Raw genomic sequence first — 26,677 nt, 5'->3', positions numbered from 1 at the left:
AAACGTATTCACACTCGGTCTGTGATAAAATGTGTAAACTTTAGTGGGTGATTCATGTAAAGGTCTTAAACTGAACAGATTTATGACATAATATGTCATAAATGACATGTCATACATTTGTAAATATTATTTATGATATATGCTGGTGTAGTACAGGTAACATAAAATTACACAAACTCAACAAAACATGAATAATGTATGTCAGCATTTGTCAGGTGTGAGGTTTTGAGTGGACGTGATTATCTCAGAGGAGCTTTATGCATCAACGCAAGCAAACAGATTTCAACTGGGGGGAAAACAACATGGTGAAAACATGTGAACTGAAATCAGTGCACAACGCTGCAGCAACAAAGTCTGTTTTTAACCGTGCCACATTAAAAGACTAAAAACTAGTTCAGTTCAAAAGCTCGAAGTACTTGGTTATTAGCATCTAATGGCTACTGGAAAAGAGATTTTCATAAATGTTGCACATGTGGCATCTAACCCCTCAGACTTCATCATGGTCTGTTTTTATCCCCATGCTTTCACAGTCAGTATGTTCATCAGGCCTCACAGTGATGCCAGTCTGCTCTCCACATGAAATAGGTCCTTTTTTTGACAGGAATGAGTCACAAAGCAAAGACTTTCACTCATGAACGAGTGCAATGAATCTACTACAATATGATCCAAGAGACATTTTTAACAGTGCAACAAAATTACTAAGTTACTCAGAGGTTTAAGCCATTATGCAGGGAAACTCAGACCTCCATGGCTCTGAAAAGCTTAAAATGGGAAGTCAGACTATTTTTCATGATGTGTGAATATTTTAAAAGCTCTGATATTTTCAAAATAAATTAATGTACCGTAGAGAGAGAAAATATTGGTAAAAGCAAAGGAAGCAAACAGAAACAGAAAATGATGGTGATTGGTTGAATTTCACAATGAGGGTAAGCACAGTCCAATAGGGTTAGTGATGAGAACACTGGGAAACACAAGCCAACATTATGGTAAATAGAGTCACTTCAAAAAGCCTATGGAAGAATTACTTGATTTACTTTGTACAATAACAAATCATGTCGTGACTTTCTGAAATGTCCAAACCACACTTAATAACATGTTAATAACATGAATGTGATTCAGGCAGAACAATATCATTAATGATAAAAGTGAATTAAAAAACTCTGCAGCAACAGACCTCAGCTGAATGAGTTTATTGTAGTTGAGACAACAACTTTTTCTAAACAATATCTGACCACTTTATGTCAGCAGAAACAGGAACTTCACTGAGCTGCTGAGGTGACTGCAACATTTTGATGAAACGTGACAACATCTGTGTTTGGCTGCACTAATGTTGTAACTGTAAAACTCAAGCCATTCAAATTCAACATCAGCTGTTATCAAAGGCTGGTTCGAGCATCACTTGGGTTGGTTGCTGTCTCCAGTGTGCTAGCAGCAAGACTCCAGGGACGTTTGTCCAGTGGTCTATCACTTATTTCCATAGTTATTGGATGGACAATATATTTGGTAACCTCTGTCCCGTTGAGGCCTTTCAGAATCAGATAATCAGATTTCTGATATTAGGAAAATTTACATGTAATCTATACTGACAGTGAGTTAACTAAATCTGCTTACAACCCAAGTAAAAAAATGTGAACATGTTAGCAGTAACCCAAAACCACATTTCAGACTGGACAAATGGACTGTAGCCCCTAAGATATGAAAAGGAAAATGAAAGTGTATGTACTAACCTACTGTGTAGAAACTAATACAAATAAGGTCACATCCTTCACTGCATGTTTACCACAAAAAGATTCATTTCTGCCATTTTGAACAACTGTTGTGATCTAAAGCTGTTTAGACGTGAATGTGTCACAGTTAAAAGCAGTCTCAGAGGTTTATTTTGTTTGACATGCCAGTGAATTTGAGTTTAAGACACAAAGTGAGTGAAGTAAAAACTGATTTAAAAAAAAAAAATGCATTAAGTAGACAAACTCTCGTGCCAGGACAGTGTCTACTGTAGCCTGCAGTTAGACTTCTTGTGGACTTTACAAACTCCACCTACAGGAAACACATGGCCAGACCAGCTTCAAATTTCACAAGAGAGGAGGCGGCAAGACACAAACTAACATTAACCCTGCAAGTCCAACAACTAACAAGCTGGTAAGTTACTGCTGCTTTAGTTTGGCTCGCCTTTATTCTTTTAAAGAGTCAAGGAAATAACTCTGACTGGGGAATGTGACTTGTAACCTGAGATGTCTACATGTCAGTGTGTGTCTGTGTGTGTGTGTGTCTGTGTGTGTTTTTGCCGGAGTGTCTACCATTTTGACAGAGCCCAGGTTTCAGCAGGTTTGTAGCAATAATGTGTCCTCGCCTTCACAGAGACTATGTTTGCAGGCAGCATGGTAACAGTTGTTATTGCAGTTAAGCTGTAAATAGAAACATATTGTGTATCGTGAAGTAACTGTGTCATGTGTGCTGGTGGAAAACAGAAGTGCGAATAGCAGCTCCCAAACCCACAGCTGCAAGATGAATTTCCCCTGCACACCATGACATCAGGTTTGTTATCAGCAACACTTGAAGCCTCTCCTGACCCTTGATCTGCCACAGATCTCTTGAATGTTTGAGTGTGTCTGTGTGGTGGTCTAATACGAGCAGAGATAGCAGAGAGTGGGCTTTTGTTTTGACAGCTGTTTTTACCTTAGGCTAATACTAAAGATTAAATATCAATGACTAAAGAAGAAATAACATTTAAAGCAACTGAAAATAGGTTTTTATGATTTCATTAGATCAATGCAGAGACACAAAACCCCCACCTTGTCATTTTTACGTCTGTTTCTGTTTTGTATGAGTTCAGCAGACAAGATATGTTGTGTTACTTAGCCTTCGGAGGAGCTAGTATTTTTTAACTTTGGACAGAGCCAGGCAAAGCTAACGCTCTCCCTGTTTTCACTCTCGAACTCTCGACACAAAATCATCATTTGACAAAATCTATTTCCCAAAATGCCAAATTTTAGAATAAGAAGATTTATAATAAGAACATTTATTTGCTACCCCCCTCCCTAACTTTCCAGACCGAACTCAACATAACTTTTGGGAGAAATCATAATGCTTGCATTAAGAAAACGGGAAGCTCCACTCTGAGTCAGGCAACAGGAAGATAAGAGGCAGAGAGCACTCAGCCTAGATGTGTGAGCAATAACGTCTTATCTCATGTAGACACTTGTACAGAGACCTGGTTGGGCTAGACTATAGTCTCAGAACTGGGAAATCAAAAATGTTCACAGGTGAGCAGCAGCACTGGGACATAGTGAAGATCATACAGATGTCACAGAGGGGGGGGCGTGAAGTCTCTCCAGGGACACATTCATAGTGTTGCACACAGCTGTTCACATGAAAAGTGCCACTTCCTAACAATTTGCAGGTGAGGCAGCTATGAAATGAAATGAAATGAAATGAAATGTTATGAAGTGTCAGTGTGTGAATGTGGTGTGTATGGAGGTGACAGGTCCGGGGGTCAGGCCTGTATTTTCCCTCAGATCGTTTGTCTCTCATGTGGCTTGTCTGATGGAACATTGCTCTTGTTTGTACTTTTTTGTACAGTCCACAGTGTATCCACAGTCACTGCTGCTTCTGTAGTTTTTGTGTGTACTCAGACTGTAAATGTTTCATAAATTTTGTTCTCTTTGCCCTCACAGGTTCCCGCCTCTTTCAGCTCTGTGCCATGAGGTCGTTTGCCCTCCTCCTGCTCTCCTTCCTCGTGGGTGTGAGCGATGTTCAAGGGGGTTCAGACTTCAGAGTCTGTGCTTTCAACCTCCATCACTTTGGGGATTCCAAGACCAAGAAGAGCGCTGTCATGCAGACCCTGACCAGGGTAGGACAAAGACAGATGGATTTGGATGAGATATTTATATCAGACCTCTATCATGAACACCAGTGGACAAATGTTTTTGTAATGTTTTTTATATACTGGTGAAAATCACCTTTTCTTTGTTGTGATGTCTGATCTCCAGATCATCGCTCGCTGTGATGTGTGTTTGCTTCAGGAAGTGAGAGACAGTAAAGAAAAAGCTGTGCCGCAGTTGATTACACAGCTTAACAGGTGATTCAACATTTGCTTTCACACACATGCATACACACCAACACAATAGTCCCATGCGACTGCACAGTCACATTGGTTCAGAGCAAAGCAGCTGTCATTCATGTCTTATCCACTTTTCTGTCTGTGTCTCTTCAATATTCAGCTATGACGGTGAGCATACGTATGACTCTGTGGCCAGTGAGAGGCTGGGCCGGTCGGACACATACCAGGAGCAGTATGTGTTTGTTTATAGGTGAGCTCAACTGTGCATGGCTATGTTCGTGCCACTTTGCAGCTTGATGCACCACAGACAGCAATGTTTAGTCTGTACTGATGTTTATGTGAATGTGTGCAGGACTGACACAGTGACAATCACTGGCCAGTATCAGTATCCAGACAATCGACCGGGAGATGTGGATGCTTTCTCCAGAGAGCCTTTTGTTGTCCGCTTCAGAGCCCCCAAGACAGGTCAGCTCTCTAACGCTCAGGTTTCCCTTCTGAGAAAATGGAAAGCGTGGTGATGTTTATGCGTGTAAACACCTGCATCCTTCCTCTCTCCCACCCCATCTCTATATTCAGCTATAAAGGAGTTTGTCCTCATACCTCAGCACACCACTCCGACCAACACCACTAAGGAACTCGATGCACTGTATGATGTTTTGCAAGATGTGAAAAAGATGTGGAAAACTGAGGTAAAATCCCACATTGCTGTAGGATACTTTTAAAATAACCCACTTTCAGCGTTCGGTAAATGAAGATTCTGTAGTCTAACCGTGTGTGTTGTTGTGTACGTGTGTGTATGTGTGAGCAGAATGTGATGCTTCTTGGGGACTTCAACGCTGACTGTGGCTACCTCGCTAAGAAGAACAGGAAGAATGTGCGCCTGATTACAGAGAAGAACCTCTTTTGGCTCATTGAAGATAAAATCGACACCACTGTGAAATCGACCACATCCTGCACCTACGACAGGTGAACTCACTCTCCTCATGGCACCGGGCCCATCGCATGGGGGTCAGGGCCCCAAGCTTGAACATGCGAACCATCACCGTTCACTAAAGAAGGATGTAATCTTCTTGGGCCCTTCCTGATCCTGGTGGCTCCACTGAAATGAATTTATTTCATAGCAAAATTACGTTGTTTTAAATGCTGTTGTGATTGTGCTGTAACTCTTTTACATGCCTTCATGTTTAAATGAGAAAGCATTAGTAAAATGTGAATTTTGGTCTGTCTGTTCTGTGTGTCACATCAGGATCGTTGTGCACGGGGAAACATTTTTCAGAGCAATTGTGCCTCTTTCAGCCAAACCCTTTGACTTCCAAACAGAATACCAACTCACAGAGGAGGAGGTAACAGGCTGTGTGTCTGTGTGTGTGTGACTAACACTAATTCTGGTCTGTGGATATGAGCTGAGGTTTGCTAACTGTTCTGTGGTTTCTGCTTAGGCGCTGGAGGTCAGTGACCACTACCCGGTGGAGGTTCTGCTGAGGGTCGTCCGTTCAAAAGTGTCCTTCAGTGGTGCCACTTCTTTGGCATTAACTGTAAATCAAAACCCATCTGAATCAAAGTTCCTTTCTTTGTTTGTCCTCAGCCATCTGGTCTTCCAAGCGTTAACATGGTAGTTTAACAGTAAAGCTATGCAGGTTTTTGTCTGTGGACAATCTCAGGACAGTTCATGTCATCATGACCTGGTGTGAACTTTATGATTCTCCAGTCACAACAGTTGACCTTTAACATTATATAATTCATATTGCACAATAATTTATCTACGTGTATCTTTGTGGGAGTCCTCAGTATGATTTAAGCTTAAGAATCTTTGCTTCATTGCACCGCTGCAAAAAACAGTACAGATGCTGGTAGATGTGAAAATGTCAGTAAAATTAGGAATCTGTGCACTGAATCTGCTTCATTTGTTTCTTCAGTTTATGAAAACTGTACCCAGTCATTCATTCCTTCAAACTGATCCACGGTAGAGAGGACAGACCACACATTATGTTACAGGATTGTAGTATCATCAGAAAAAAATCTCTTATTCTACACTGTTGAAAATCAGAAGCGTATCTACTATATGTGTCTCAGCCCGAAATCAAAAATCAAGCAGAGAACAAAGACAAACAGAATGAAGGTGATAACTAAACACTATCAGTGTGAGGAAATGAAGTAACTCAGGTGCAGAAATCATTAAGCTGTGGGAACAAATGAAACCATTCAGGTGTGCAGAACTAATGAATTACTAGTGGAATAATTTAAAAAGGAACTTCTGTGTAAAATGGTGCTATAACCTAGTGATGGTGGGTCGGGGCAGAGAATACATTGACATATTGTATATATATTGTATATAATACCAGCTATGCACTTTGTAAATACCCTTGTTGAGATTTTGGTTTGGTTCTCTCATTCTCTGTTTTCTCCCTTTTCTTCCCTCATTCTCACAGATGCTGTTGAATTTAACTTAAAAACCTGATCACAAGTAACTTTTCACCTGTGCACATGACTAACCTATATCTTAAGCTATGGTTCATTACAAATTCAGAAAGTTCTTGAGGAAAACTGTCAGATATGACTCCATGTTTATTTTATATGTGACTCCTCTACACTGTAAAAGGTTTTGCCTCAGGTCAAATTAAATTGTCTACTTCTCACACTCGGAACTTGGAATCATGACCTTTGACTCAGCACATCAAATTATGTTGTTATCTGGGTGAGGGGTTGTTGCTCAGCCCCTCACCAGCTCATGCTGGTCTGAATGTAGCAATACAACAAATACTGGAACAACCATGCTGTGGCTAATGAAGCATCAAAACTGACTCAGTTTAATTAGTCACAAAGTAAACATACAGTATATCCCCGACTAGAGTAGCATTAACTCCCTTTTCCAACATTTGGTTTTAAGAAAAAACTAATTTTTAAGACAGGAAACATTTTGACATGTGTCCTGATGGAAGTTTTAACTGAGATACCGTTAATCCAAAGAGAAGTGAGCCCTCATCACTGAGGTCTTTTCTCTGGTGGAAGTGAAAGATGAAGTACAGTACTACACTTCCTCTTTCCTCCCTGAGTTTTCTCTGAGCTCATCAGCAGTGATTCTTTGCTGATTGACAGATTTTCTCCTCTGCTTCGTTTCTGCAGCGGGATACACTATGAACTTGTTTTCAGTTGTCATGAATTTATTTCTGTCAAACTCGGCTCAGACAAAGGACTCAAAGACTCGACTCAGAGACAACACAGGGAGGGAAACGTGAAGACTGGTCATAGGTAAACAGTCCAAGACAGGTAACATTATCAAAAGCATGAAGCAAAAGTCAGAAAAAAGAGCACTAGGAACAAAAGGCTGGAACATTTGACACAGAGGACAAAGACAATCTGGCACAGACAAAGGGGAAGACAAGACTTAAATACACTAGGGGGCGGGAAGACAATGAGACACAGGTGCAACACATTAAGGTGGGGCAGGTAATCAAAACAGGCGGGAAACACAGGAGAGCAGGAAATTAATCTGTAATGAGATGATAGATTAGTGATTTCAAAATCACAGGAACCAAACATAAAAACAACACAAGGGAATAGAGACATCAGACCTGACTTAAAGACTTAGGCATGACAATTTCCTCCATGACAGCAAAACACATCACATGAGCCTTCAGAAAACCCTGCAGGTTAAACTGTAATAATGAAATGCTTTCAGTGTAAATGACTCACTGGAAACAGACTGGAAACGCTAACGATAGCCTAGCAACAACCTATGAACATCAACAACCCATAATTCAGAATATTTGAGTGACCTTTACCTAAACTTAATAAAACTTAATAAATTGGGTTAAACTGTCTAAATAACAATTACCTTGAAAGTTTTTGCCTTGAAAGTTTGAGTTTTATTAACTTTTTTTTTTGTTTTAACAGTGTGTGTACTTAGTGAGGTGTGTGTCTGGTATGTGTGTGTGGGTGAGTGGGTGGGGTGGGCTGGGTTACATCTCTATTTGTCCTCAGTTGACTTGAATTTCTGTCTGTCTTTAGTGACAGGACACTTGCTCTTGTTTGTACATGTTAGTCGCAGTGCGTTTATCAGAGGTGGGTATCTGTGGCTGTACACAAACAGTTGATATTTAACTAAGTGATATATTTACACATTACAACCTTTTAAAAACCTTTTTGTTCCATTTAGTAAATCATATATTCACCACAGAAAACCAGTTTGCAGACTGGGATCAGAGTTCATGTCCTGTCTCAGATCTGCAGCTACAATTCACATTTTTATTAACTGCAATCACCTTCTTTCCATGACTGTAACCAACTCTACTATGGAGCATTTTAGCTTCTTTCAGCTCATTGTTTTGGTTCACTTCACTGCTCACTGTTATCAGCCAGACAGGCAGCTCAGTGCAGCTCAATGAGACAGCTCATGTATTGTCCACTGTCACAACCCAATTGCACAACTCAAGAAGCAAAGTGCAAATTAACAGTCTTTATTATCAAAGTACAAAGGAAAATCACTCTAACTCACTGAGAAAAAGAAGTGCTACAATCACTAACATAACTCTTATGAGCAAATAGACTTTTCACAACTAACTGCTGGACTAGACAAAGTAACAAAATAATATTTCAGACAAATCAATCACAAGGATCAAAGTATCAAAGCAACAGAAAAACTGACTTGACAAAGAGATAATCATGGAAATAGGCGCTGGTTCTATAACAATTACGATGAGAAGAACTGGCAAAAGACAAAGGGAAATGCAGACAATACATACACACACGGTGATGGGAAACAGGTGGAAACAATCAGGGCAGGGGGAATGATAATGATTCTCTGTATCTGCTGGATGTGTTCATATGCTGCTACTTGCTAACATGTTCACAATATCACTTTTTAAGGAGATAATTTGCAAAGATTTAAAGCTAGTTGTGCTGCTTAAAATGCACAAACATGTCAATTGACAAAATTGTCAGTAAATGCAGCTTTAACCTTCAATATCTGATTCTTCTAATGTGACAATGACACAATCACTTCCTGAATCGAAAAAAAAAAAAAAAATCTAACAAAGATGGATCCAAGGGATAAAAAATAAACACGTTTCCTTAAATTAGTTTTGAATTTTTAAATTAGATTTGACAAAACTGACCTCAGATAAGCTGGTTCAGCAGAATCTGAGCCACGTTTTTTAGCATGTAGCCAGCTGAATGGGAGCCAGCAGGGTCAGGTTCAGGTTTGTTTTGTAATCATACGTGCAGACTGTCCTAGATCCATATGAATAAATACTGACCCAACCAGACAGTCACTGGCAGTCTTACTGGGTCCTCTAAAACCATGCTCCACTTCAGCACCACACTCTGTGAGTATACTGCTAAAAGCTAAAGAGATTTAAATTTAAATTACTTTTTTTTTTGGCTGCAATACAACTTGACAGTGCTGTTTCTTTTTCAGTGCTCGCAGCAGCCTGTCTGCTTGTAAGCTCAGGTAAATATCTACATGTGGTGGGAGAATGTTACATTTTTATGTGTGTGCCTTTGTGTTAATACTTCCATATGTGTTTTGTAGGTGTCTGTGCAGAGAAAGTTATCACCTGTGGACCACATGTCCACCGCCTGAGCTGTGGTAAGACTCAGTTTTCTGTCCACAACAGTCCAGACTTATTTTGACTGAACTAAAGAGTTTATTTGGATTGTGGGTAAGGTTGGGATGTGCTTACTTTCACCAGCATTGAAGCATGAAGACATTTTATGATTTTAACCACTGTTGTCTGAATTATGAAGGAAACTTTTTAATGAGTATATTTGAGTTAAAAGCAAATATCAGATTTATTGTTCTCAGCTTCAGATGATTTTTATCTGAATGGGTCAAATTCTGTTGTAAATGATGTATTTTTTGCTCCACCGACGGCTGTAGTACACTGTAGATTAAGATTTTAGATACGAAACATATGATCAGCATAGAAAAGGCGATCCGTACATCGCAACAAATCCTTTCAACACGTTTGTTAGACACACAGAATGCATCTGCATGAGAAACCCTGAGTGTGAAGGAAACAAATGTTGGTTAAAAAAACTCCACAGACCACCTCTGTGCTTGGTTCTTGGTTTCTCCCCTCTGTGGTGTGTAACAGATTCTGGAGCGATCAGTGTGCAGACTGCACTGTACGGACGAGCAGACACTAACACCTGCAGTGGAAATAAAACTGAAGAGGAGGTTGCCAACACGCAGTGCTCTCTGCAGGGCGCTCTGGACACCATCAAGACAAGGTGCATGTTGTGAAGAATAAACCTGCAGGGCATTTCTCATTGGTGAATGTCACTATGCTCTCGTGCACTGTACTTGCACTTGCCTTTGGCTCAGCTTCACTGCAATGTGTCTTTAAAGCTGCACTACACATAAATGAGCGATTCAGATCTGTTCCTCAGTGTTTTAGCATTTTTAAACAAAATGATTTAGAGTTTAAGCCTTGTCACATTCTTTGGTTTTTCTGAATGTAATACTCTCACGTTAAAGAAGTCTCTGCACTGGCCCCAGTCACAGTAGTACAGCACAGTGTATTTCAGCTTTGCTGTGTTTTTTTTTATTGGTGCTGAAAATATGCTGTCTCCATCCTCCTGTAGGTGTGATGGCAAGAAGGTGTGTGAACTAAGCTCAAGCATCTTTACAACCGATCCCTGCAGTGACACGTTTAAATACCTGGAGACCACCTACACCTGCGTCCCAGCAAGTCAGTCACATGTTCAAACTAACAATGGATTCTAACACACGTGATGAGTCCTCCCTCTAATCTGATTCATGTTACTTTGACAGCTCACCTCATAACCTGTGAGCACTCCTTGGTACACATGGAGTGTGGTAAGATCATAAATTGCATTAATATGACAAACCTAGATACATTTCTCTTGTTCCTCTGACTGTCACTACAAATTTCTGAACAAAAACATTTCCTCCTCTTCTTATCAGCTGACGAGCAGGTTTTAGTTATCTATGGTGCTGATTTTGGACGCCGCGACCCCACCACATGCTCTTACAAGAAGCCTGCCTCAAAGATTGAAAATGTCAGCTGCTTCCACCCGACAGGCTTAGTTGCTGAGAGGTAGAGACCAAATGTTTCAGATATTCGTAACAAAAAGCACAAGTTAATGCAGATGTAAAGTGTATGCATGTATGTATGTATGTATAGAATAGAATAGAATAGAAATACTTTATTCATCCCAAGCTGGGAAATTTCGCTATCACAGCAGCAATACACAGGCACTCAGCCTCCAAACATAACCCTCTAATGGTAAAAATAAACAGTATAGACATTATTTACAGAAATAGGAATTATATGTATATGTATACATATGTATACAGACCTTTGACTTTTTGCACACTTTAATGTGTTAATTCTAAATGAATAAAATTCTCAGTAAATCATAATGACAAATATTACCAAATGGTTGATATCACCATTGAAAGGCTAATGGAGAGCCCAGATTTCACATGCTTCTCTACACACTCACTCATGTCAGTCTGCATCCACAGGTGTAATGGGAAGACCAGCTGCACTATGAGAGCAAGCAGCTCGGTGTTTGGAGACTCCTGTGAAGATACCTACAAGTACCTGGAGGTGGCTTACACATGTCAAAGTAAGAAGCTCAAACTATATGGAAAAAAATGTTCAGAGGAAATAACCCATGGTGAACAACAGAGGGTGAGGAGGAAGCAGTGATACAGAGACAGCCATAATATACCATATAAATAAAACGTTAGAGTCCTAAAATGTAGCCTCTGAATATCAGGCAGAAGGCATTCAGTTATTTATCTCAGGTTTATGCAGAACAGAACAGAACAGAACAGAATAAATAAACAAATAAATAAATGTAAGAGTTGTTGCAGATAAAGAGTAAAGGACTGTTTGAAAAAAAGTGATCCTGCAGTAACACAACATTTTGGGCTGTCAGTCACATAACTTTTCCTTCTGAGGTAAAGTGTTCTGTGTGCTTATTTACAGATCCTGTGGCTGCTTAAAAGGAGGAAACGTACTGAAATCACTGTACACATTCACTGAATAAACTGAATGTTATTAGAAAAACAATGTGTCTCTGTGATTCTGAGTAACGGCTGGAGAAATGTGGAGAACAGCCAGGTTTTAGTCATAAGAATGTTTGATAAATGAACACAGATTGTTCTAAAGTTTAACCTTTAAAAGGGAAAATGACCTTATGAGACACGTTCATTCAGCTAATTTATAAAAGGAATGTGATTCACTGTGGTTCCCCGAGAAACAACATAAATCAATCACACACCTTGTGTCAAAAGGTAGAAATAAGACAAAGGTCTAATCGCTAAAGAGAAGAAAAATTCATCTTCACCTTATCTGCTGTTCATTGGGCAAAAAATAAAAGTGAAATGATCTTTTCATTTACATCCAGTGATAAAATGGATTGATTTTACTCTTCTATTTATCTGTAACCTGCTCATGTTGTTGTGTTAGTAGATTCAATAAACACTCCCACAGTTTACTGGTAAATTTGCTTTTCAGCCACCAGACGTCAGTGACAGTGTGCAAAGCTGTTTGTCCTTATTTCTGACAAAGTCCAGGTTGAGAGCTGTCTCTGTCCACCAGAGAAGATCAGCGAAGGTCCAGACTGTAGAGCAGCAGTTCTGTAGAGGACGACTTCACTTTGTCTCACAGCAGCTGTTTTAATTCTGTTCCCTGCAAAGACAATGATCCAGCACCCAACTGGATTCTAACTGGGTTCTAAAGCTCATTAACTCTGCAGTGAACAGACAGTGTTTATCTGCTGATGTCCAGGTCGTCTCCTGCTGAGGACAGAAATACGTTTACTTAAAGCAGAAAGCTCTGGTACATGTGTAAAGATGTCAGCTCAGTCAGACAGTCCTCAGTCAATGAAGATTTCAAGGAAGAAAACACTGCTGTCTCACCTGCTGCTGCTGTTCATGCTCCACCTGTCAGTGATATTTCTGCTCCAGCTGAGTTTCTCTTTTAGTTCCAATGTTTAAAAAATGACATAATTGAATTAGTTAAACACAGTACACACATCTACCACAGTGCATCCACACACACACACACTTTCAAACAGAGAGTAACAAACATACCTCTGTCTGTCTGCTTCCATTTCCTCTGTTTCCTGAAATAACAACAAAACCAATGAAAAACATCTTAATCAACAACATCATGACTCAGCAGAAAGTTTTATCATCCATTAAACCATGATAACATTTTCTTTGACTACACACAGATCTCACCTCTGCGTGTTTTCTTCCAGGCTACAAAGGAAATTATGCAAATGAATAAAATAAGCACTATAACTCCAACACTGGCCCCAATCACTGTCCCATATGAACTGTGTGGTCCACATTCAGCATCAGTTGAAGCAGTTCCTGCTCTTATCAGCTGAAGGTTTTGTGATTGACATCTGGAATGACAGGAGGACATTTTACAGGACAAAGTAAAGACACTACAAATCCACTGCAGTTGTAAGAAAGCAGGTGTGTCCATGTGTGATGTGAAGTTGGACTCACTGTGTGTGTGGCTGACAAGATGGAAATGTCCCATCTGAAAATGTCCCCCCACTGCAGTCAGAGCACACAGTGTCTCTGAGGGCTGTTCCTGTACAAACACACATTATATCCATGGTGAAAGTAGTTACTAGTGAACATCTCATATTATGAAAGGATCAAAGTCTTATATGACTCATCACATTTCATCAGACCTGTCTGATTTCCATTCAGTAGATTTAACAAAGCATTTGATTACTGAGATTTTTGAATCCAACACTTGAAAAATCATCCCATTGAAAAACATTTCTTTGTTTCAGTTTCCAAAATGATTGTTCAGTCTTTACTATGTGAGCTATGATGAAATGTTCCAGTGCAGCTCTTCTCCCATAAGTGCACAGCAAGATGGGATTTAGATTGACTGGAAAGGAGAAATCACAGCAGCTTCATAACCAAAGCAACTACTGTTTGACACAAGACTCTTTAAGACAATTATTCACATTATTAGCATCAGTGCTTCATGCAGATATTTAACCACAGGATGTTTATGTTCATATGTTGACGCTAGTAAACAACCAGATCTTCATGAAGCTCCATTCATTGCATTTTAACACTTGTAAACTTTATCTGTTGCTCAGTTTAACATCCATTTTGTCTGGTAATGGTTGTATTGACATGAAAAGCAGGAAAGTCACTTAGAAGCTGTTTTTTTTTTCAAATCAAAGAATCAGAATCAGAAAATCGTCATATTTGCTTACATATCACAAACTCCTTTAATATGATGTATACACAGTATACATCATATTAAAGAATGGCACTGGCTACCACAGACTCATAGAACATCCACAGCATCATCCAGCAGATGTTAAAGGACCTTAGCCGTCTCAGAAAGTAGAGGCGACTCAGGCCCTTTTTGTAAACAGTGCCCACATTTTTGGACCAGTCCAGTTTGTGATCTCGGTACACCCCTAGGTATCTGTCCTCCTCCACCATGTCCACGTTGACCCCTTGAATGTTAACAGGGGTCACTGGAGCCTTGGTCCTCCTCAAGACCACCACCAGTTCCTTTGTCTTCGTCACATTGAGCTGCAGGTGTTTCTCCTGCTCCATGTGACAAAGTTGTCCACCACAGTCCTGTACTCACTTTCATCACCACCTGAAAAACGTCCAGCTACTGCAGTTGTCAGAAAACTTCTGAAGGTGTCAGGTCTCTGTGCAGTATCTGAAATCAGTGGTGTAGAGAGTGAAGAGGAAGGGAGAGAGGACGGTCCCCTGCGGAGCCCCGGTGTTGCTGATCACTCTGTCTGACATACAGCAGTGCAAGCGCACGTACACTGGTCTGCCAGTCAGATATTCCACAATCCAGGACACCAGTTATTACCTTGACAGGTGTGTGTGTGGTCAACTGTTACCATGGAGACTTTGAGAAAGTGACCCACAGCTACCAGTTGACTGGATGCTCAACTGAGCTGCTCTAAGCTGTGACTTTTAGAGTTTGTTATAGTTTCAAAGTGTCAAACCAGAGCTACAGTATCATCTTAAAGTCAGCACAAGAAAACCAACCTTTCTCCCTGATGTATTGTCCTGGTTGACAGCTGCTGTGTTTCTGTGCTGCCACACAGTGGTTCTCTGTGAAGTCTATACAGTAGAATCCTTCCAGTGGTTCACAAAGTGTATCTGAGGTTGCTGTGCATGAAGTCTTTATCTTCAGACCAGAACCTGTCAACACATATACAGGTTACATATACAGACACTAAACTTCTATTCTGCTTCATCTACTAGAGAGACACTAGCAAAGTGTTTGTCTGACTAGATGTCAGAAAAACTAAAGATGATCTTTAGGTTTTATGACAGAATAAAAACTAAGTGGAGAATAAAACTGCTCGTACAGACCACCCAGTGGAAATCTGATTTCACTGTGGAAGGAAAACAGCTGAGCTCTGCAAGGATAGTTCTATCATTACTGCAGGTCCCACTGATAAAAAAAAAAAAGGATTATTTCTGATTTAAATAAATAAAAATACTGTGGAAACAGTAAAAGACATCAAAGTCTCAGCTGATCTTAACAGCTAAAAGCCTGACAGAGAAAGAACTGAGCTAAAAATGAACTTGTCATCGTGTGGAATGTCTATGTCTGACTTACTAATATAAAAACAGTCCATTGTGACACTAAAGTGTCTTCTCTGGTCTCACAGTATTTCAGAGGTTTCCATCAGTGCAAAATCAGTAATGTGCAGTAAACTTTTGCATATTCACAGAGACACTGTCAAACTCATCTCAGCTGTGACACTGTGGGACTCGCAGTAATATTTCTAGTAACTGATTTGAAATCCAGTCTTACACTCGGGTTTCCACTGATAATTAGAAAACATGAACAGAAATCTACCTGCATCACAGCTGGTGCAGGTAAAACAGTGTTTAAGTCCAGTAGGTTTATTCATGAAGGATCCATCCATGCAGGGCAAACAGGAAGTACTTCTGAACTCTGTACAATCTGTTTTAACACGACTTCCTGTTGAGAAGAAAAGCAACAATTGAATTTGCTTCAGTTTAATGTTTGTATTGAATGAAAAGGTTTAATGTTGAGGGTAAAGCTCATGTTATGAGTTAGTCACAGTGACATGCTCTGCTGTCTACTACAGTGTCATTCTTATTACTACAAGCAGGTGGAGCCAAAGTTGGAAAAACTTCCAGCCTGTTCTTTTACTGTTGGAGTCAAACTCAGTCAGATGCAGGTCCTTCACCCACACATTTCACTTGTCAACATAAACGGCACCAACCATGGGAGAGAAACTGACGCCACTCTTCTGCACACAAGTGCTGGATTCTGCTGAGTCAGGTTGACACCTGGCAGCATCACAAAGACTCCATATGTAACTACCACAGTCACATGTCCCTTTAACATTCAGTAGGATCTTACCAGCAAGACACATGGGACAGCATTCGTCCTCTATCTGATACTCTGCTGGATGACACCTCAGCGTATTTCCACTGAAGACTTTGATCATAAGTATCTGTGAAGAATAAGACAAAGTTTTTAGTCTCAGTGAAGCCTGGTTGAAATGCTGACATGATCAAGACGTGTCCTGAAGGACTCAAACAAAGAATGGCAAGATTAAAGACATGACTGACAGACACCATGAGGTGGAAAACAACTACCATAAGAGGAGGGAAGGTGAGTGGAGGAGGACGCTGATGGAGGAGAGAGAGAAGAGAGGATTCCTGAGGGGAGAGGATGATGGTCAGCTAGGACCAAAGAAAAAGAGAAAGATCAGGAGAAGAGGAAGAAGAGGGGACATGGACTCATGTTTCAAAGGCCTGTTCTAGGGAGGACTCTGCCAAGTTACCCAGATGAGTGTGGAACCTGATGAGCTGATACTTAGTGATGTTCTGGGACTAAAAAGGAGGATCTGTGGTTCTGCTGCATCCATTTGGATCATTCTTCTTATTAACTGTCTTTGATGAGTCACTGACGTCAGAAATGTGCAACAATGAATTAGAGGAGTTCTTTCTCTTTCTTCACTGTTTTGGTAAAAGAGCTGACAAACCATCATTTAAATGCATCATTTCCACTTGTTTCACTATGGATTTCAAAATAAAGTCTCCTTATTATTACTTCCTACAGCTGTGAAACAGCTCTATTTTTGAAACAGACTCCCACTACCACTTCCTGTCACCCACACAGGTGTTGAAGCTGATGAAGCCTCTGACAAACAGAGAAGCAGCTTCAAGTTCTCAGCTGATATTTGCATTTTCTTTCTTTGGACTCTGAAATGATTGTATATGAGTGACAGAGAGAGAAAGAGTCAGAAATCAGAAATGTTGGAGAGGAGGAGCAATGTGCTTTATACATTACTGCCTGACAAATACAAGCTTCCTGTCATTTTCTGTAATAAACTACTTTACCAACAGAGATGCAGCTGTCACAGATTTTCTTGTAGAAGTCATTTTAAATGGCAGGTTGGTAGTTTTCAGCAGATCAAGACACCATGACTGAGATTTGGGACGAGGTGAGTAACATCCCAAACAGGAGGAGAAGACCTGGAGACAAAAAGACATCAGATAAAAACTGCAGTAACCAGCAGGTAACCTGGTTACTGTGGCTGACAGATTAAGGTTAACCTGGTTGACACAGGATGATTGAACCTGGAGTTGGACTGGACTCAGATTTCACAGCTCACTGCTCTGATCAGAGGTGACATTATTCCAACTTCAGCTTGTTTCCTGGTAGCTGGTAAAACGGCTGAGATCTTGACTCATTCTGTAGCCTCTGTCCACACAGCACAGCTCACACTGATTATCTGTGCTCTGATATCTCATGAGAGCAGATGTTTTACAAGACTGATCAACATGATGAGTGAAGCAGGATGAAGCACAATTTGATCCAAATGAAAGTGAAAGTGAAAGTTTCCACAACTGAACAAGTTAGAGCAGTTTTTTACTTTGTAAAACATGATTAACACAAACCATAGGCAGATGAAAAGTTCAGCCAGACCAGAGTACAACTAAACAGTAGAGTTGTACAGTCTGACAGCAGGGTTAGGGTTAGGAAGGACCTGTGGTAGCGCTCCTTCTAAGTCTGCTGCTGTAGGAGCTGCTCAGCTCCTCCACAGTCTGGTGCAGAGGGTGAGAGGTGTTGTCCATAATGGATGTCAACTTAGCTAACATCCTCCTCTCACCCACCTCCTCCACAGTGTCCAGCGGGCAGCCCAGGACAGAGCTGTCCCTCCTGACCAGCTTGTTCAGTCTCTTCCTGTCTCGGTCTGTGCTGCCTGCTCCTCAGCAGACCACGGCATGATGGACAGCGGAGGCTACCACAGAGTCATAGAATGTCTTCAGCAGAGGACAATAACAGTCAGGTTATTTCATATTATAGGGGCAGTGGGTTTTCTCCGGGTATTCCGGTTTCCTCCCACGATCCTAAAAACATGCACTTTAGGTTAATTGCCCCTATGTGTGAGTGTGTGCCTGTGTGGTTGTCTTTGTTTATCAGCTCTGTCATTGAGTCGTGAACAGTCCAGGGTGAACCCGCCTCTCGCCCGTAGTCAGCTGGGATAAGCTCCCGCACCCCGACCCCGATGGATTAAGCAGATTGAATGGATGGCACAATATTACGTGGTTTGACGAGTACCACAGAAAAAATCGGTTTACTCACCGTCTCAGGGTGTAACTCCCTGTATTGCGTGGTTTCCGGTCACAGAGCTCAGAGTAGTTCAGGGAGTGTCGCCCCCTGCTGGTCCTCAGAAAGAATGCAGGTCCATTTCCGTATTTCCCTCACTTTTCCAACTTGCAGTTACCTGCTTGTTTTAAGTTGAGCCCATTTTGTATGTTTAGCTTGAAATACTAATAATATATTACAGTTGGTAAATAAAATATTTACAGATACTAAAAGATAATAATACAAAAAACTGACATTATATGGTACACCTGTTCCTCACGAAGGGAGGGTAGTTCGTAACTAGACCAGTAATTAAGTAAATGTTCTGCAGTTCTGTGTATTTAAGTACAACAATTTGATGTACTTGTACTTTACTTGAGTATTTTCAATTAAAGCTACTTTCTTCAACCACTCCACCACATTTCAGAGGGAAATATTGAATATTCTGCTCCATTTGGAAGTTTAAGTTACTTTTTAGATGAAGATTTTACACAATGGATGATATAACAAGCTTTTCAAACACAACACACTGTTAGCCCAGCTGTAGCTCTGTGGGACCATCTGTGGCCACAGAGGTGTCAGAAGAGAACAGGGAGAAGACACAGGTGAAGACATATGGGAATATAATGCTACATAACACATATATTTCAATACATTATGCCCCATTATATCTTAGATGGGAATGGACATGTGAGAGGAGGACAGGGCCGCACAGGCAGAGGAGGCCGTGGAGGGGGACATTTAATTTTTCAAGTCCTGTTTCTCAGTGACATGAAATTTCAAAATGTCCACCATCACACCTCAGACTGCTGTATTTTACTGTGTGTCAGGAAATCAGAAACATCAAAGATCCCTCCAGACTTTTTTAAGACATACAGAAATACTCTGCTTGGAATAAAAATTAAATTCTATTCAATTCAACTTTATTTATATAGCTCCTTCCATAATCTAAATTGTCTTTTCTGAGACATCATGAAAAATAAATATTGTGTCTAACCATCTTGTGTGTATGATAAGCAGGATGTATGGTCCTCTGGACAAGGCCCATCCCTTCTCCGCCTCTCGCCTCAGCCATGGATCCTGTTTAGAGCTGCACCCGCTTTGGACTTCTAAACAAGCAGATGCCATCTGGGACTGAGATTATAAAAGTTTGGACGTCCTGTCACTTAAAAGCTGCTGCTATCCTGAGTTCACCAGTCTTCATAACATTTCTAATACGAAGCTCAAAGCTGAGCTTCAGTACAAAGAATATCACATAAAAGCACATACAAACAACTTAAAGATGACATATATTATTATAAAATACCTCATTGGCTGCTGGTAATGAAAAGAGATTACTAAAGCAACTTAAAGTCCTTCTTTTGCCATCGGTTCCTTCCTGGCCAGGCCATCTGTATACAAACAACGTGTGCTGCATGTTTGCATCTGCAGTCCCTCATCAAACACCGTCAGATTGTAGCAGTGGTATGGAACAAAATATAAGTTCCAACAAAAATGCAACATACAACAACAAATTATATCTACATATCAAATGTTGATATATTAGTCTTCCAACCTGTTTTAACCTTTCATGAATTAACTATTTATTAATTCTGCAAAGTAATGAACTTACTGAGTATATTCAGTGCATTTATGTAATAGAACTTACACTGACTATAATATACTGTCTGCAATAAAATCACAAGAAGAAGCTGAAATGTCTGCAGGAGTGTTACGTAAAAGAAAATTAAAATTTGCAGCCACTTCATTAGTAAGATAGTGTTTTCTGTCAGTTTGTTCTGGAGCATCCTGTTGGAAAAAAAATAATAACATGTTGAGTAAATTCATGCAGTTAATGCAGCAAATTTAAAACTCTCAAAGTAAAAGAGTGTTACTGCACGGCCACATGCAAGTTAAAATCACCTGATGATGATTCCAGAAGACAATTGAAAACTAAAATGAGCAGAGAACAATAGTTTTTCCATTTGGTCAGTTACAGATAATAACTCCTTTTCTTTCTGCTTCCATCAGATAAAACCAGTTTCTCTTGTTTTATTGGGCTTTTATATTTTACTCATTATCCTTCTGAGCACTTTGATCTACTTGAGCAATAGAAGCTAATTTCACTTTCTGTATTTTGGGGGAATATGAAAAAGTGTCAAAGTGCTTGGTATAAGACCAGTCCTATTCTACTGTATAACACAGGAAACAATGTTGGAATTATAGATAATCATGTTTTCAGTTGTTTTAAATTGATTTACAAACTGTTTTAAACCTGCTGCACATGCACATCTGTGCAAACAGTTAGTAAATGCTTCATAATTCACTGTAACACTGTTACAAGCCAATGCATAAATATCTTATGTGAGTTCTTCATCATAAACAATTTAAAGTCTGATCTACTAAGGTTCTGTTCATGTGCTTCTATCACCTGTTAAATGATTTCCTCAGGAAAGGTAAGCGCAAAGGCGGGGGCCTTCCGTTCTCCGTTATATTCCCGTATAATTGGTGGTGTAATCCCACTCACATCACCATGAAGGAGTGAATCTGCGGCCCAGATGTTGGACTGTGTGCTGTCGGACTTCATCCATATTATCTGCCCAGGGAGTTTTCTCATATTATCATGGCGGCAGTTTATCTTCCCCCTTTGGCAAACCCTAACACTGCATGTGATGTTATTCACTCTGCAATAGCCCGGCTACAAACTCAGCACCCAAGTGCATTCATTGCTATCTCAGGTGACTTCAACCATGTTACTTTGGACTCCACACTAACTTTCACACAGTTTGTGAACTGTCCTACCAGGGAAGGAAGAACAATAGACCTGCTGTATGCTAACGTTAAAGATGCTTACAGCTCTTCCCCCTTCCCCCACTGGGCAGGTCAGATCACAACCTGGTTCACCTCTCCCCCGGCTATGTGCCTCTTGTAAAGAGTCTGTCTGCAAGTTCAAAGACTGCGAGGAGATGGACAGACGAGGCTAAGGAGACACTTCAGGGCTGCTTTGAGGTGACAGACTGGCAGGCACTCTGTGAACCCCACACTGAGTGCATCACAGGATACATTAACTTCTGTGTGGACACCATTGTCCCAGCCAGGACAGTCAGTTGTTACCCCAACAACAAACCGTGGGTAACAAAAGACATTAAAGCCATTCTGAACGACAAGAAGAGGGCGTTCAGAGCTGGCAACAAGGAGGAGGTGCAGAAAATACGGACAAACCTGAACTCTAAGACCAGGGAGGCCAAGGAGAAGTACAGGAAGAAGCTGGAGGGGAAACTTGAGCATAACAACATGAGAGGGGTGTGGAGTGGGATGAGGACCATCACTGGTTATAAGCCAAGAAATGGTGGAGGAGCTGATGGCACCGTGGAATGTGCGAATGAGCTCTATCTGTTTTTTACCAGATTTGACAGCGTGACCCCAGCTCACCCCCCAACAGACTCTTCTGCAGTACAAAGGCAACCACCAACTCCACTTTCTCTCCCTCCCCCCTCCTCTTCTTGTTCTCCATCTGAAGACCTCACTCGCACCTCCTCCTCTGACAGCACTCACCAGAGAAGCACCTACACCCCTCCCCTACCTGATAACGCCATCATCTGCCTGCTCAACTGAGTCAACACCCACCCAGACAGGCTGGCGAGCACTGTGAGGGTCAAGTTTTTTCATTTCTCCAGTGCATTTGACACCATCAGGCCAACTCTGCCTGGTGAGAAGCTGACAGCGATGCAGGTGGATGCCCCACTGGTGTCCTAGATTGTGGACTATCTGACTGGCAGACCAATGTACGTTGGCTTGCAGTGCTATATGTCAGAGTGATCAGCAACACCGGAGCTCCGCAGGGGACCGTCCTCTCTCCCTTCCTCTTCACTCTCTTCACACCCTCTCCACCATGTGCTGATCAGTCACAGAAGCTTGTTCAGCAACAAGTATATCACACAAATATCCCAGGCTCCATGTATACTGTGTATACTTCACTCTAAACGTCATGCACATATGTAAATATGAAGATATGTTTTTATTTTTTCTGATATTGGGATATATGGGGGTATTATTCTATATTTTATTTTCATTTTAGAATTTTTTTTTTTACCTTAAATCTCTGTGTACTTGCTTGTCCTTGTACTTAAACATTGCATTTTCTTCATTTGCCATTGGGAGTTCGATTATAACCAAATCATTTCTCTACGGGGATTAATAAAGTTACTCTGATCCTGATTGTTATTCACTATATGCATCCATCCATTATCTATACTGCTCGATTCGTCAGGGTCATGGGGGAGCTGGAGCCTATCCCAGCTGACTATGGGCAAGAGGCGGGGTACACCCTGGACTGGTTGCCAGTCAATCACAGGGCTGACACACAACGACAGACAACCACACACGCACACACTCACACCTAGGGGCAATTTAGAGTATCCAGTTAGTTAATATGCATGTTTTTGGGATTGTGGGAAGAAGCCAGAGTACCTGGAGAAAACCCATGCAGGCACAGGGAGAACATGCAAACTCCACGCAGACGAGCCCAGACCGAGGTTCAAACCTGGAACCTTCTTGCTGTGAGGTGACAGTGCATCACTGTGCCACCCGTTATTCACTATATTTGAATGTAAATCATTCATTTAATTCATATTATGAACAGTTCAAACTCTAATTAACATGAGTCCATCCATCCCTTTATTTATATTCAGAAGAGTAAAGTCCTTTGGACCTTCACACAAAGTGTGAAGGTTCCACTGTAGATATCAAAATAAAGTCTCCTTATTGTTACTTCCTACATCTTAGCTCAGCTCAGCATTAACAGCACATGAGCCTCACAGGACTGAAACAGGGTTTAACAACCACAGTGATTTAGCAAAGCAGCTCACAGCCCCTCCATCCCACCACTGGAGAGACAATTATAATGACAAACTTACTTACAAACCTATGACAAACTTTCAGAAACAGCTCTACTTTTGAAACAGACTCCCACTACCACTTCCTGTCACCCACACAGGTGTTGAAGCTGATGAAGCCTCTGACAAACAGAGAAGCAGCTTCAAGTTCTCAGCTGATATTTGCATTTTCTTTCTTTGGACTCTGAAATGATTGTATATGAGTGACAGAGAGAGAAAGAGTCAGAAATGAGAAATGTTGGAGAGGAGGAGCAATGTGCTTTATACATTACTGCCTGACAAATACAAGCTTCCTGTCATTTTCTGCAATAAACTACTTTACCAACAGAGATGCAGCTGTCACAGGTTTTCTTGTAGAAGTCATTTTAAATGGCAGGTTGGTAGTTTTCATCAGATGAAGACACCATGACTGAGATTTGGGACGAGGTGAGTAACATCCCAAACAGGAGGAGAAGACCTGGAGACAAAAAGACATCAGATAAAAACTGCACTAACCAGCAGGTAACCTGGTTACTGTGGCTGACAGATTAAGGTTAACCTGGTTGACACAGGATGATTGAACCTGGAGTTGGACTGGACTCAGATTTCACAGCTCACTGCTCTGATCAGAGGTGACATTATTCCAACTTCAGCTTGTTTCCTGGTAGCTGGTAAAACGGCTGAGATCTTGACTCATTCTGTAGCCTCTGTCCACACAGCACAGCTCACACTGATTATCTGTGCTCTGATATCTCATGAGAGCAGATGTTTTACAAGACTGATCAACATGATGAGTGAAGCAGGATGAAGCACAATTTGATCCAAAAATAATTCAATGATCCAAAGTTCAACTGAAAGTGAAACTTTCCACAACTGAACAACAGGTTAGAGCAGTTTTTACAGAGTTCCAGTCGTTCTCTTACTTTGAAAAACATGATTAACCAAACCAGTACAGACCAAGCAGACAGCACAGCTACAACTAAAGATCCGCTCTAGTCCAACAGCAGCGGATCAGGGCGAGGTCTCTGTTCTCTGATCACAGGACTCACTTTTCATTTCAGTGGAACCATCCTTTATTAATATTGCTGCATTAGAAGCTGCTCACTCTGCAGGTAGAGAGCAGTTAGACTGCTGCTGTCTCAGGCTGTTTTCTCGTCTATTTTACGTCTGTTAAATCTATAAGATGTAATGAAGATCAGATAAGACTTTATTGATCCAACAGCGGGGAAATCTACTTGTTAGGCAGCTCACAAGAAAAACAGTATGAAAGGATAAAGTGCATAAAAACAAGAAGTGTGCAGTTTGGTGCAGGGGGTGAGGGGTGTTGTTCCATAATGGATGTTTGCTTAGCTAACATCCTCCGCTCACCAACCGCCTCCAGTTTCCAGCGGGCAGCCCAGGACAGAGCTTTGTGTGGCGGCCCTGTGATCGACTCATAACCAGTCCTGTCGCCCTTAGCCCCCGCCCACACCCCGCTACCCTGACGGATTAAGCGGTAAAGAAAATGAATGGATAGGACAATATTACGTGATTTCACGAGTAAAAGAAAAAAAATCAGTTTACTCACCGTCTCGGGCTGTACCTCCCTCTATCGCGTGGTTTCCGGTCACAAATCTCAGAGTAGTTCGGGGAGAATCGGACACATGATTTTCTGAGCAGTGAAGGTCTTTTTTTTCAAAGGTGACAAATAAAGAAACACAGTCTCTGGGGCCAAAATTAACCAAATGAATATCATGCTGTATTGAAAGAGACTGTAAATCAAGTGAGAAGTACACACATTTTCTCATAGACTTCTACACCAGAGGTGTAAAGAAAGAAAAATTGTTTCTGATCAGAAGAGGTCTTAAGAGCAGTGGAGAAGACACCTGTCTGAAGAGAATAATATACAGTGCTTAATAAATCTTAATTTAAAAAAAAAAGCTATAAACGTTTTTAAATAAGTAAAATAGCTTTGCCAAGCATTTCAGCATCAACAAGAACAAATGGCTCCAGTGTTTCCTCATATAAAAACAAATGTCTGAGGTATTAAAATTCACACACTGACACTGAGATAAAGTTGATCTAATAGTGTTTATTTGACTTCTGAAGTGGACTGCAAAATCTTCATATTTGGAATTGGTAGACATTCTGCTTCCATGTTTAATTGCCTTATTGTAAATAGTCACCTGTTCAAAGAACATCTGACAGCTGTTTATTCTTTCTCCATCTTCTTTCTGCTATTTGACACTTTTTCAGATGTTTAATTTCCTTGTTTCTCCATAGAGTTCTTCAGTCTGAGTGGGGCCATGGTATCAAGGACTGACCTTAATTTACTGTCTACAATAAAATCACAGGAGCACGGTAAAATGTCTGCAGGAGTGTTACGTAAAAGATCATTAAAATTTGCAGCCACTTCATTAGTAAGATAGTGTTTCATGACAGTTTGTTCTGGAGCATCCTGTTGGATAAAAGCATTAACAGTAAAATGTGGCCTCTGTTATCAGAAGGCTGAGCAACATGTTGAGTAAATTCATGCAGGTAATGCAAAATGCAAATTTAAAACTCTCAAAGAGTCTTATTGCACGGCCACATGCAAATTAAAATCACCCGAAATGATCATTCTTCATTAATCATCTTGGGGGAGATGCTGTGTACAAAAAGGGGATGAGCAGGCTCTATTTTCTGAGGAAGCTCAGACCTTTCAGTGTGTGCAGCAAGATGCTAGAGATCTTCTACCAGTCTGTTGTTGCAAGTGCATCTACTGTGCTGTGGTCTGCTGGGGGAGCAACATCAGTGCCAAAGATGCAGGCAGGATGAACAAGCTCATCCGTAAGGCCAGCAGCATCACTGGTCAGGACATGGAGACGTTTGAGTCAGTGAGGAACAGGAGGTCACTGAACAAACTGCTCTCCATCATGGACAATCCATCACACCCCCTCTACAGCACACTGCAGAGACAGAGGAGCTCGTTCTCTAACAGACTCATTCAGCCCTGCTGTCGGAAGGAACGGTTCAGGAAATCATTCCTACCATTTGCAATAAAACTGTACAACAGCTCACCTCTGTGTGACAGATGAACATTTCAGCACAACTGTGAGTTCACTGTTACAGCTATTTTACATAAACTATACACTGCTGCACAACTGTAAATATCA

At 40.9% G+C, this 26,677-nt stretch overlaps 3 protein-coding genes across 5 annotated transcripts; 2 read left to right on the top strand and 1 right to left on the bottom strand.

Annotated features, from left to right (window-relative positions):
- Positions 1–2,066: 2,066 nt before the first annotated feature.
- On the top strand, positions 2,067–6,137 carry dnase1l1 (deoxyribonuclease I-like 1). 2 transcript variants are annotated; one of them, XM_041055082.1, is made up of 9 exons: positions 2,067–2,139; positions 3,675–3,850; positions 3,990–4,078; positions 4,221–4,310; positions 4,413–4,525; positions 4,637–4,749; positions 4,869–5,026; positions 5,307–5,403; positions 5,500–6,137. In XM_041055082.1, the coding sequence occupies exons 2-9, from the start codon at positions 3,701–3,703 to the stop codon at positions 5,674–5,676; spliced, it is 987 nt and encodes a 328-aa protein (XP_040911016.1). In that variant the 5' UTR covers positions 2,067–2,139; positions 3,675–3,700; the 3' UTR covers positions 5,677–6,137. The 2 variants fall into 2 exon arrangements, with proteins under 2 accessions (XP_040911016.1, XP_040911008.1); XM_041055074.1 differs by lacking the exon at positions 2,067–2,139 and adding an exon at positions 2,455–2,535.
- A 3,153-nt stretch (positions 6,138–9,290) lies between these two features.
- LOC121199093 (L-rhamnose-binding lectin SML-like) lies at positions 9,291–12,102 on the top strand. The gene is made up of 9 exons (XM_041063567.1): positions 9,291–9,384; positions 9,477–9,509; positions 9,591–9,647; positions 10,156–10,291; positions 10,646–10,752; positions 10,836–10,880; positions 10,989–11,121; positions 11,553–11,656; positions 12,022–12,102. Exons 1-9 carry the CDS (start codon positions 9,360–9,362, stop codon positions 12,036–12,038), a joined length of 657 nt encoding a protein of 218 aa, XP_040919501.1. The 5' UTR covers positions 9,291–9,359; the 3' UTR covers positions 12,039–12,102.
- A 676-nt stretch (positions 12,103–12,778) lies between these two features.
- On the bottom strand, positions 12,779–24,176 carry LOC121198879 (tumor necrosis factor receptor superfamily member 14-like). 2 transcript variants are annotated; one of them, XM_041063247.1, is made up of 9 exons: positions 18,688–18,707; positions 17,439–17,573; positions 16,453–16,546; positions 15,919–16,044; positions 15,096–15,251; positions 13,557–13,644; positions 13,281–13,450; positions 13,131–13,162; positions 12,779–13,014 (listed from the first exon to the last, which is right to left on the bottom strand). In XM_041063247.1, the coding sequence occupies exons 2-9, from the start codon at positions 17,478–17,480 to the stop codon at positions 12,970–12,972; spliced, it is 753 nt and encodes a 250-aa protein (XP_040919181.1). In that variant the 5' UTR covers positions 17,481–17,573; positions 18,688–18,707; the 3' UTR covers positions 12,779–12,969. The 2 variants fall into 2 exon arrangements, with proteins under 2 accessions (XP_040919181.1, XP_040919178.1); XM_041063244.1 differs by lacking the exons at positions 17,439–17,573; positions 18,688–18,707 and adding an exon at positions 23,887–24,176.
- Positions 24,177–26,677: the final 2,501 nt, after the last annotated feature.

This window comes from Toxotes jaculatrix, chromosome 2, assembly GCF_017976425.1.
Source record: "Toxotes jaculatrix isolate fToxJac2 chromosome 2, fToxJac2.pri, whole genome shotgun sequence".
NCBI lineage: Eukaryota > Metazoa > Chordata > Actinopteri > Toxotidae > Toxotes > Toxotes jaculatrix.
This window is presented reverse-complemented; position numbering and strand designations above follow the sequence as displayed.

What these genes read in the sequence shown, in the direction of transcription:
- dnase1l1 (XM_041055074.1), top strand. An exon ending in CTTCAGAGCCCCCAAGACAG is followed by an intron (nt 4,526 to 4,636) that starts GTCAGCTCTCTA and finishes CTCTATATTCAG; the next exon opens with CTATAAAGGAGTTTGTCCTC. An exon ending in ACATCCTGCACCTACGACAG is followed by an intron (nt 5,027 to 5,306) that starts GTGAACTCACTC and finishes GTGTCACATCAG; the next exon opens with GATCGTTGTGCACGGGGAAA.
- LOC121198879 (XM_041063244.1), bottom strand. Translation starts at nt 24,039, where the DNA reads ATGTCTTTTTGTCTCCAGGTCTTCTCCTCCTGTTTGGGATGTTACTCA. An exon ending in TGACAGCTGCATCTCTGTTG is followed by an intron (nt 16,547 to 23,886) that starts GTAAAGTAGTTT and finishes TATTCTTCACAG; the next exon opens with ATACTTATGATCAAAGTCTT. An exon ending in CTGGAAGAAAACACGCAGAG is followed by an intron (nt 13,163 to 13,280) that starts GTGAGATCTGTG and finishes TTGTTATTTCAG; the next exon opens with GAAACAGAGGAAATGGAAGC.
- LOC121199093 (XM_041063567.1), top strand. Translation starts at nt 9,360, where the DNA reads ATGCTCCACTTCAGCACCACACTCT. An exon ending in CTGGACACCATCAAGACAAG is followed by an intron (nt 10,292 to 10,645) that starts GTGCATGTTGTG and finishes ATCCTCCTGTAG; the next exon opens with GTGTGATGGCAAGAAGGTGT. An exon ending in CTTGGTACACATGGAGTGTG is followed by an intron (nt 10,881 to 10,988) that starts GTAAGATCATAA and finishes TCTTCTTATCAG; the next exon opens with CTGACGAGCAGGTTTTAGTT.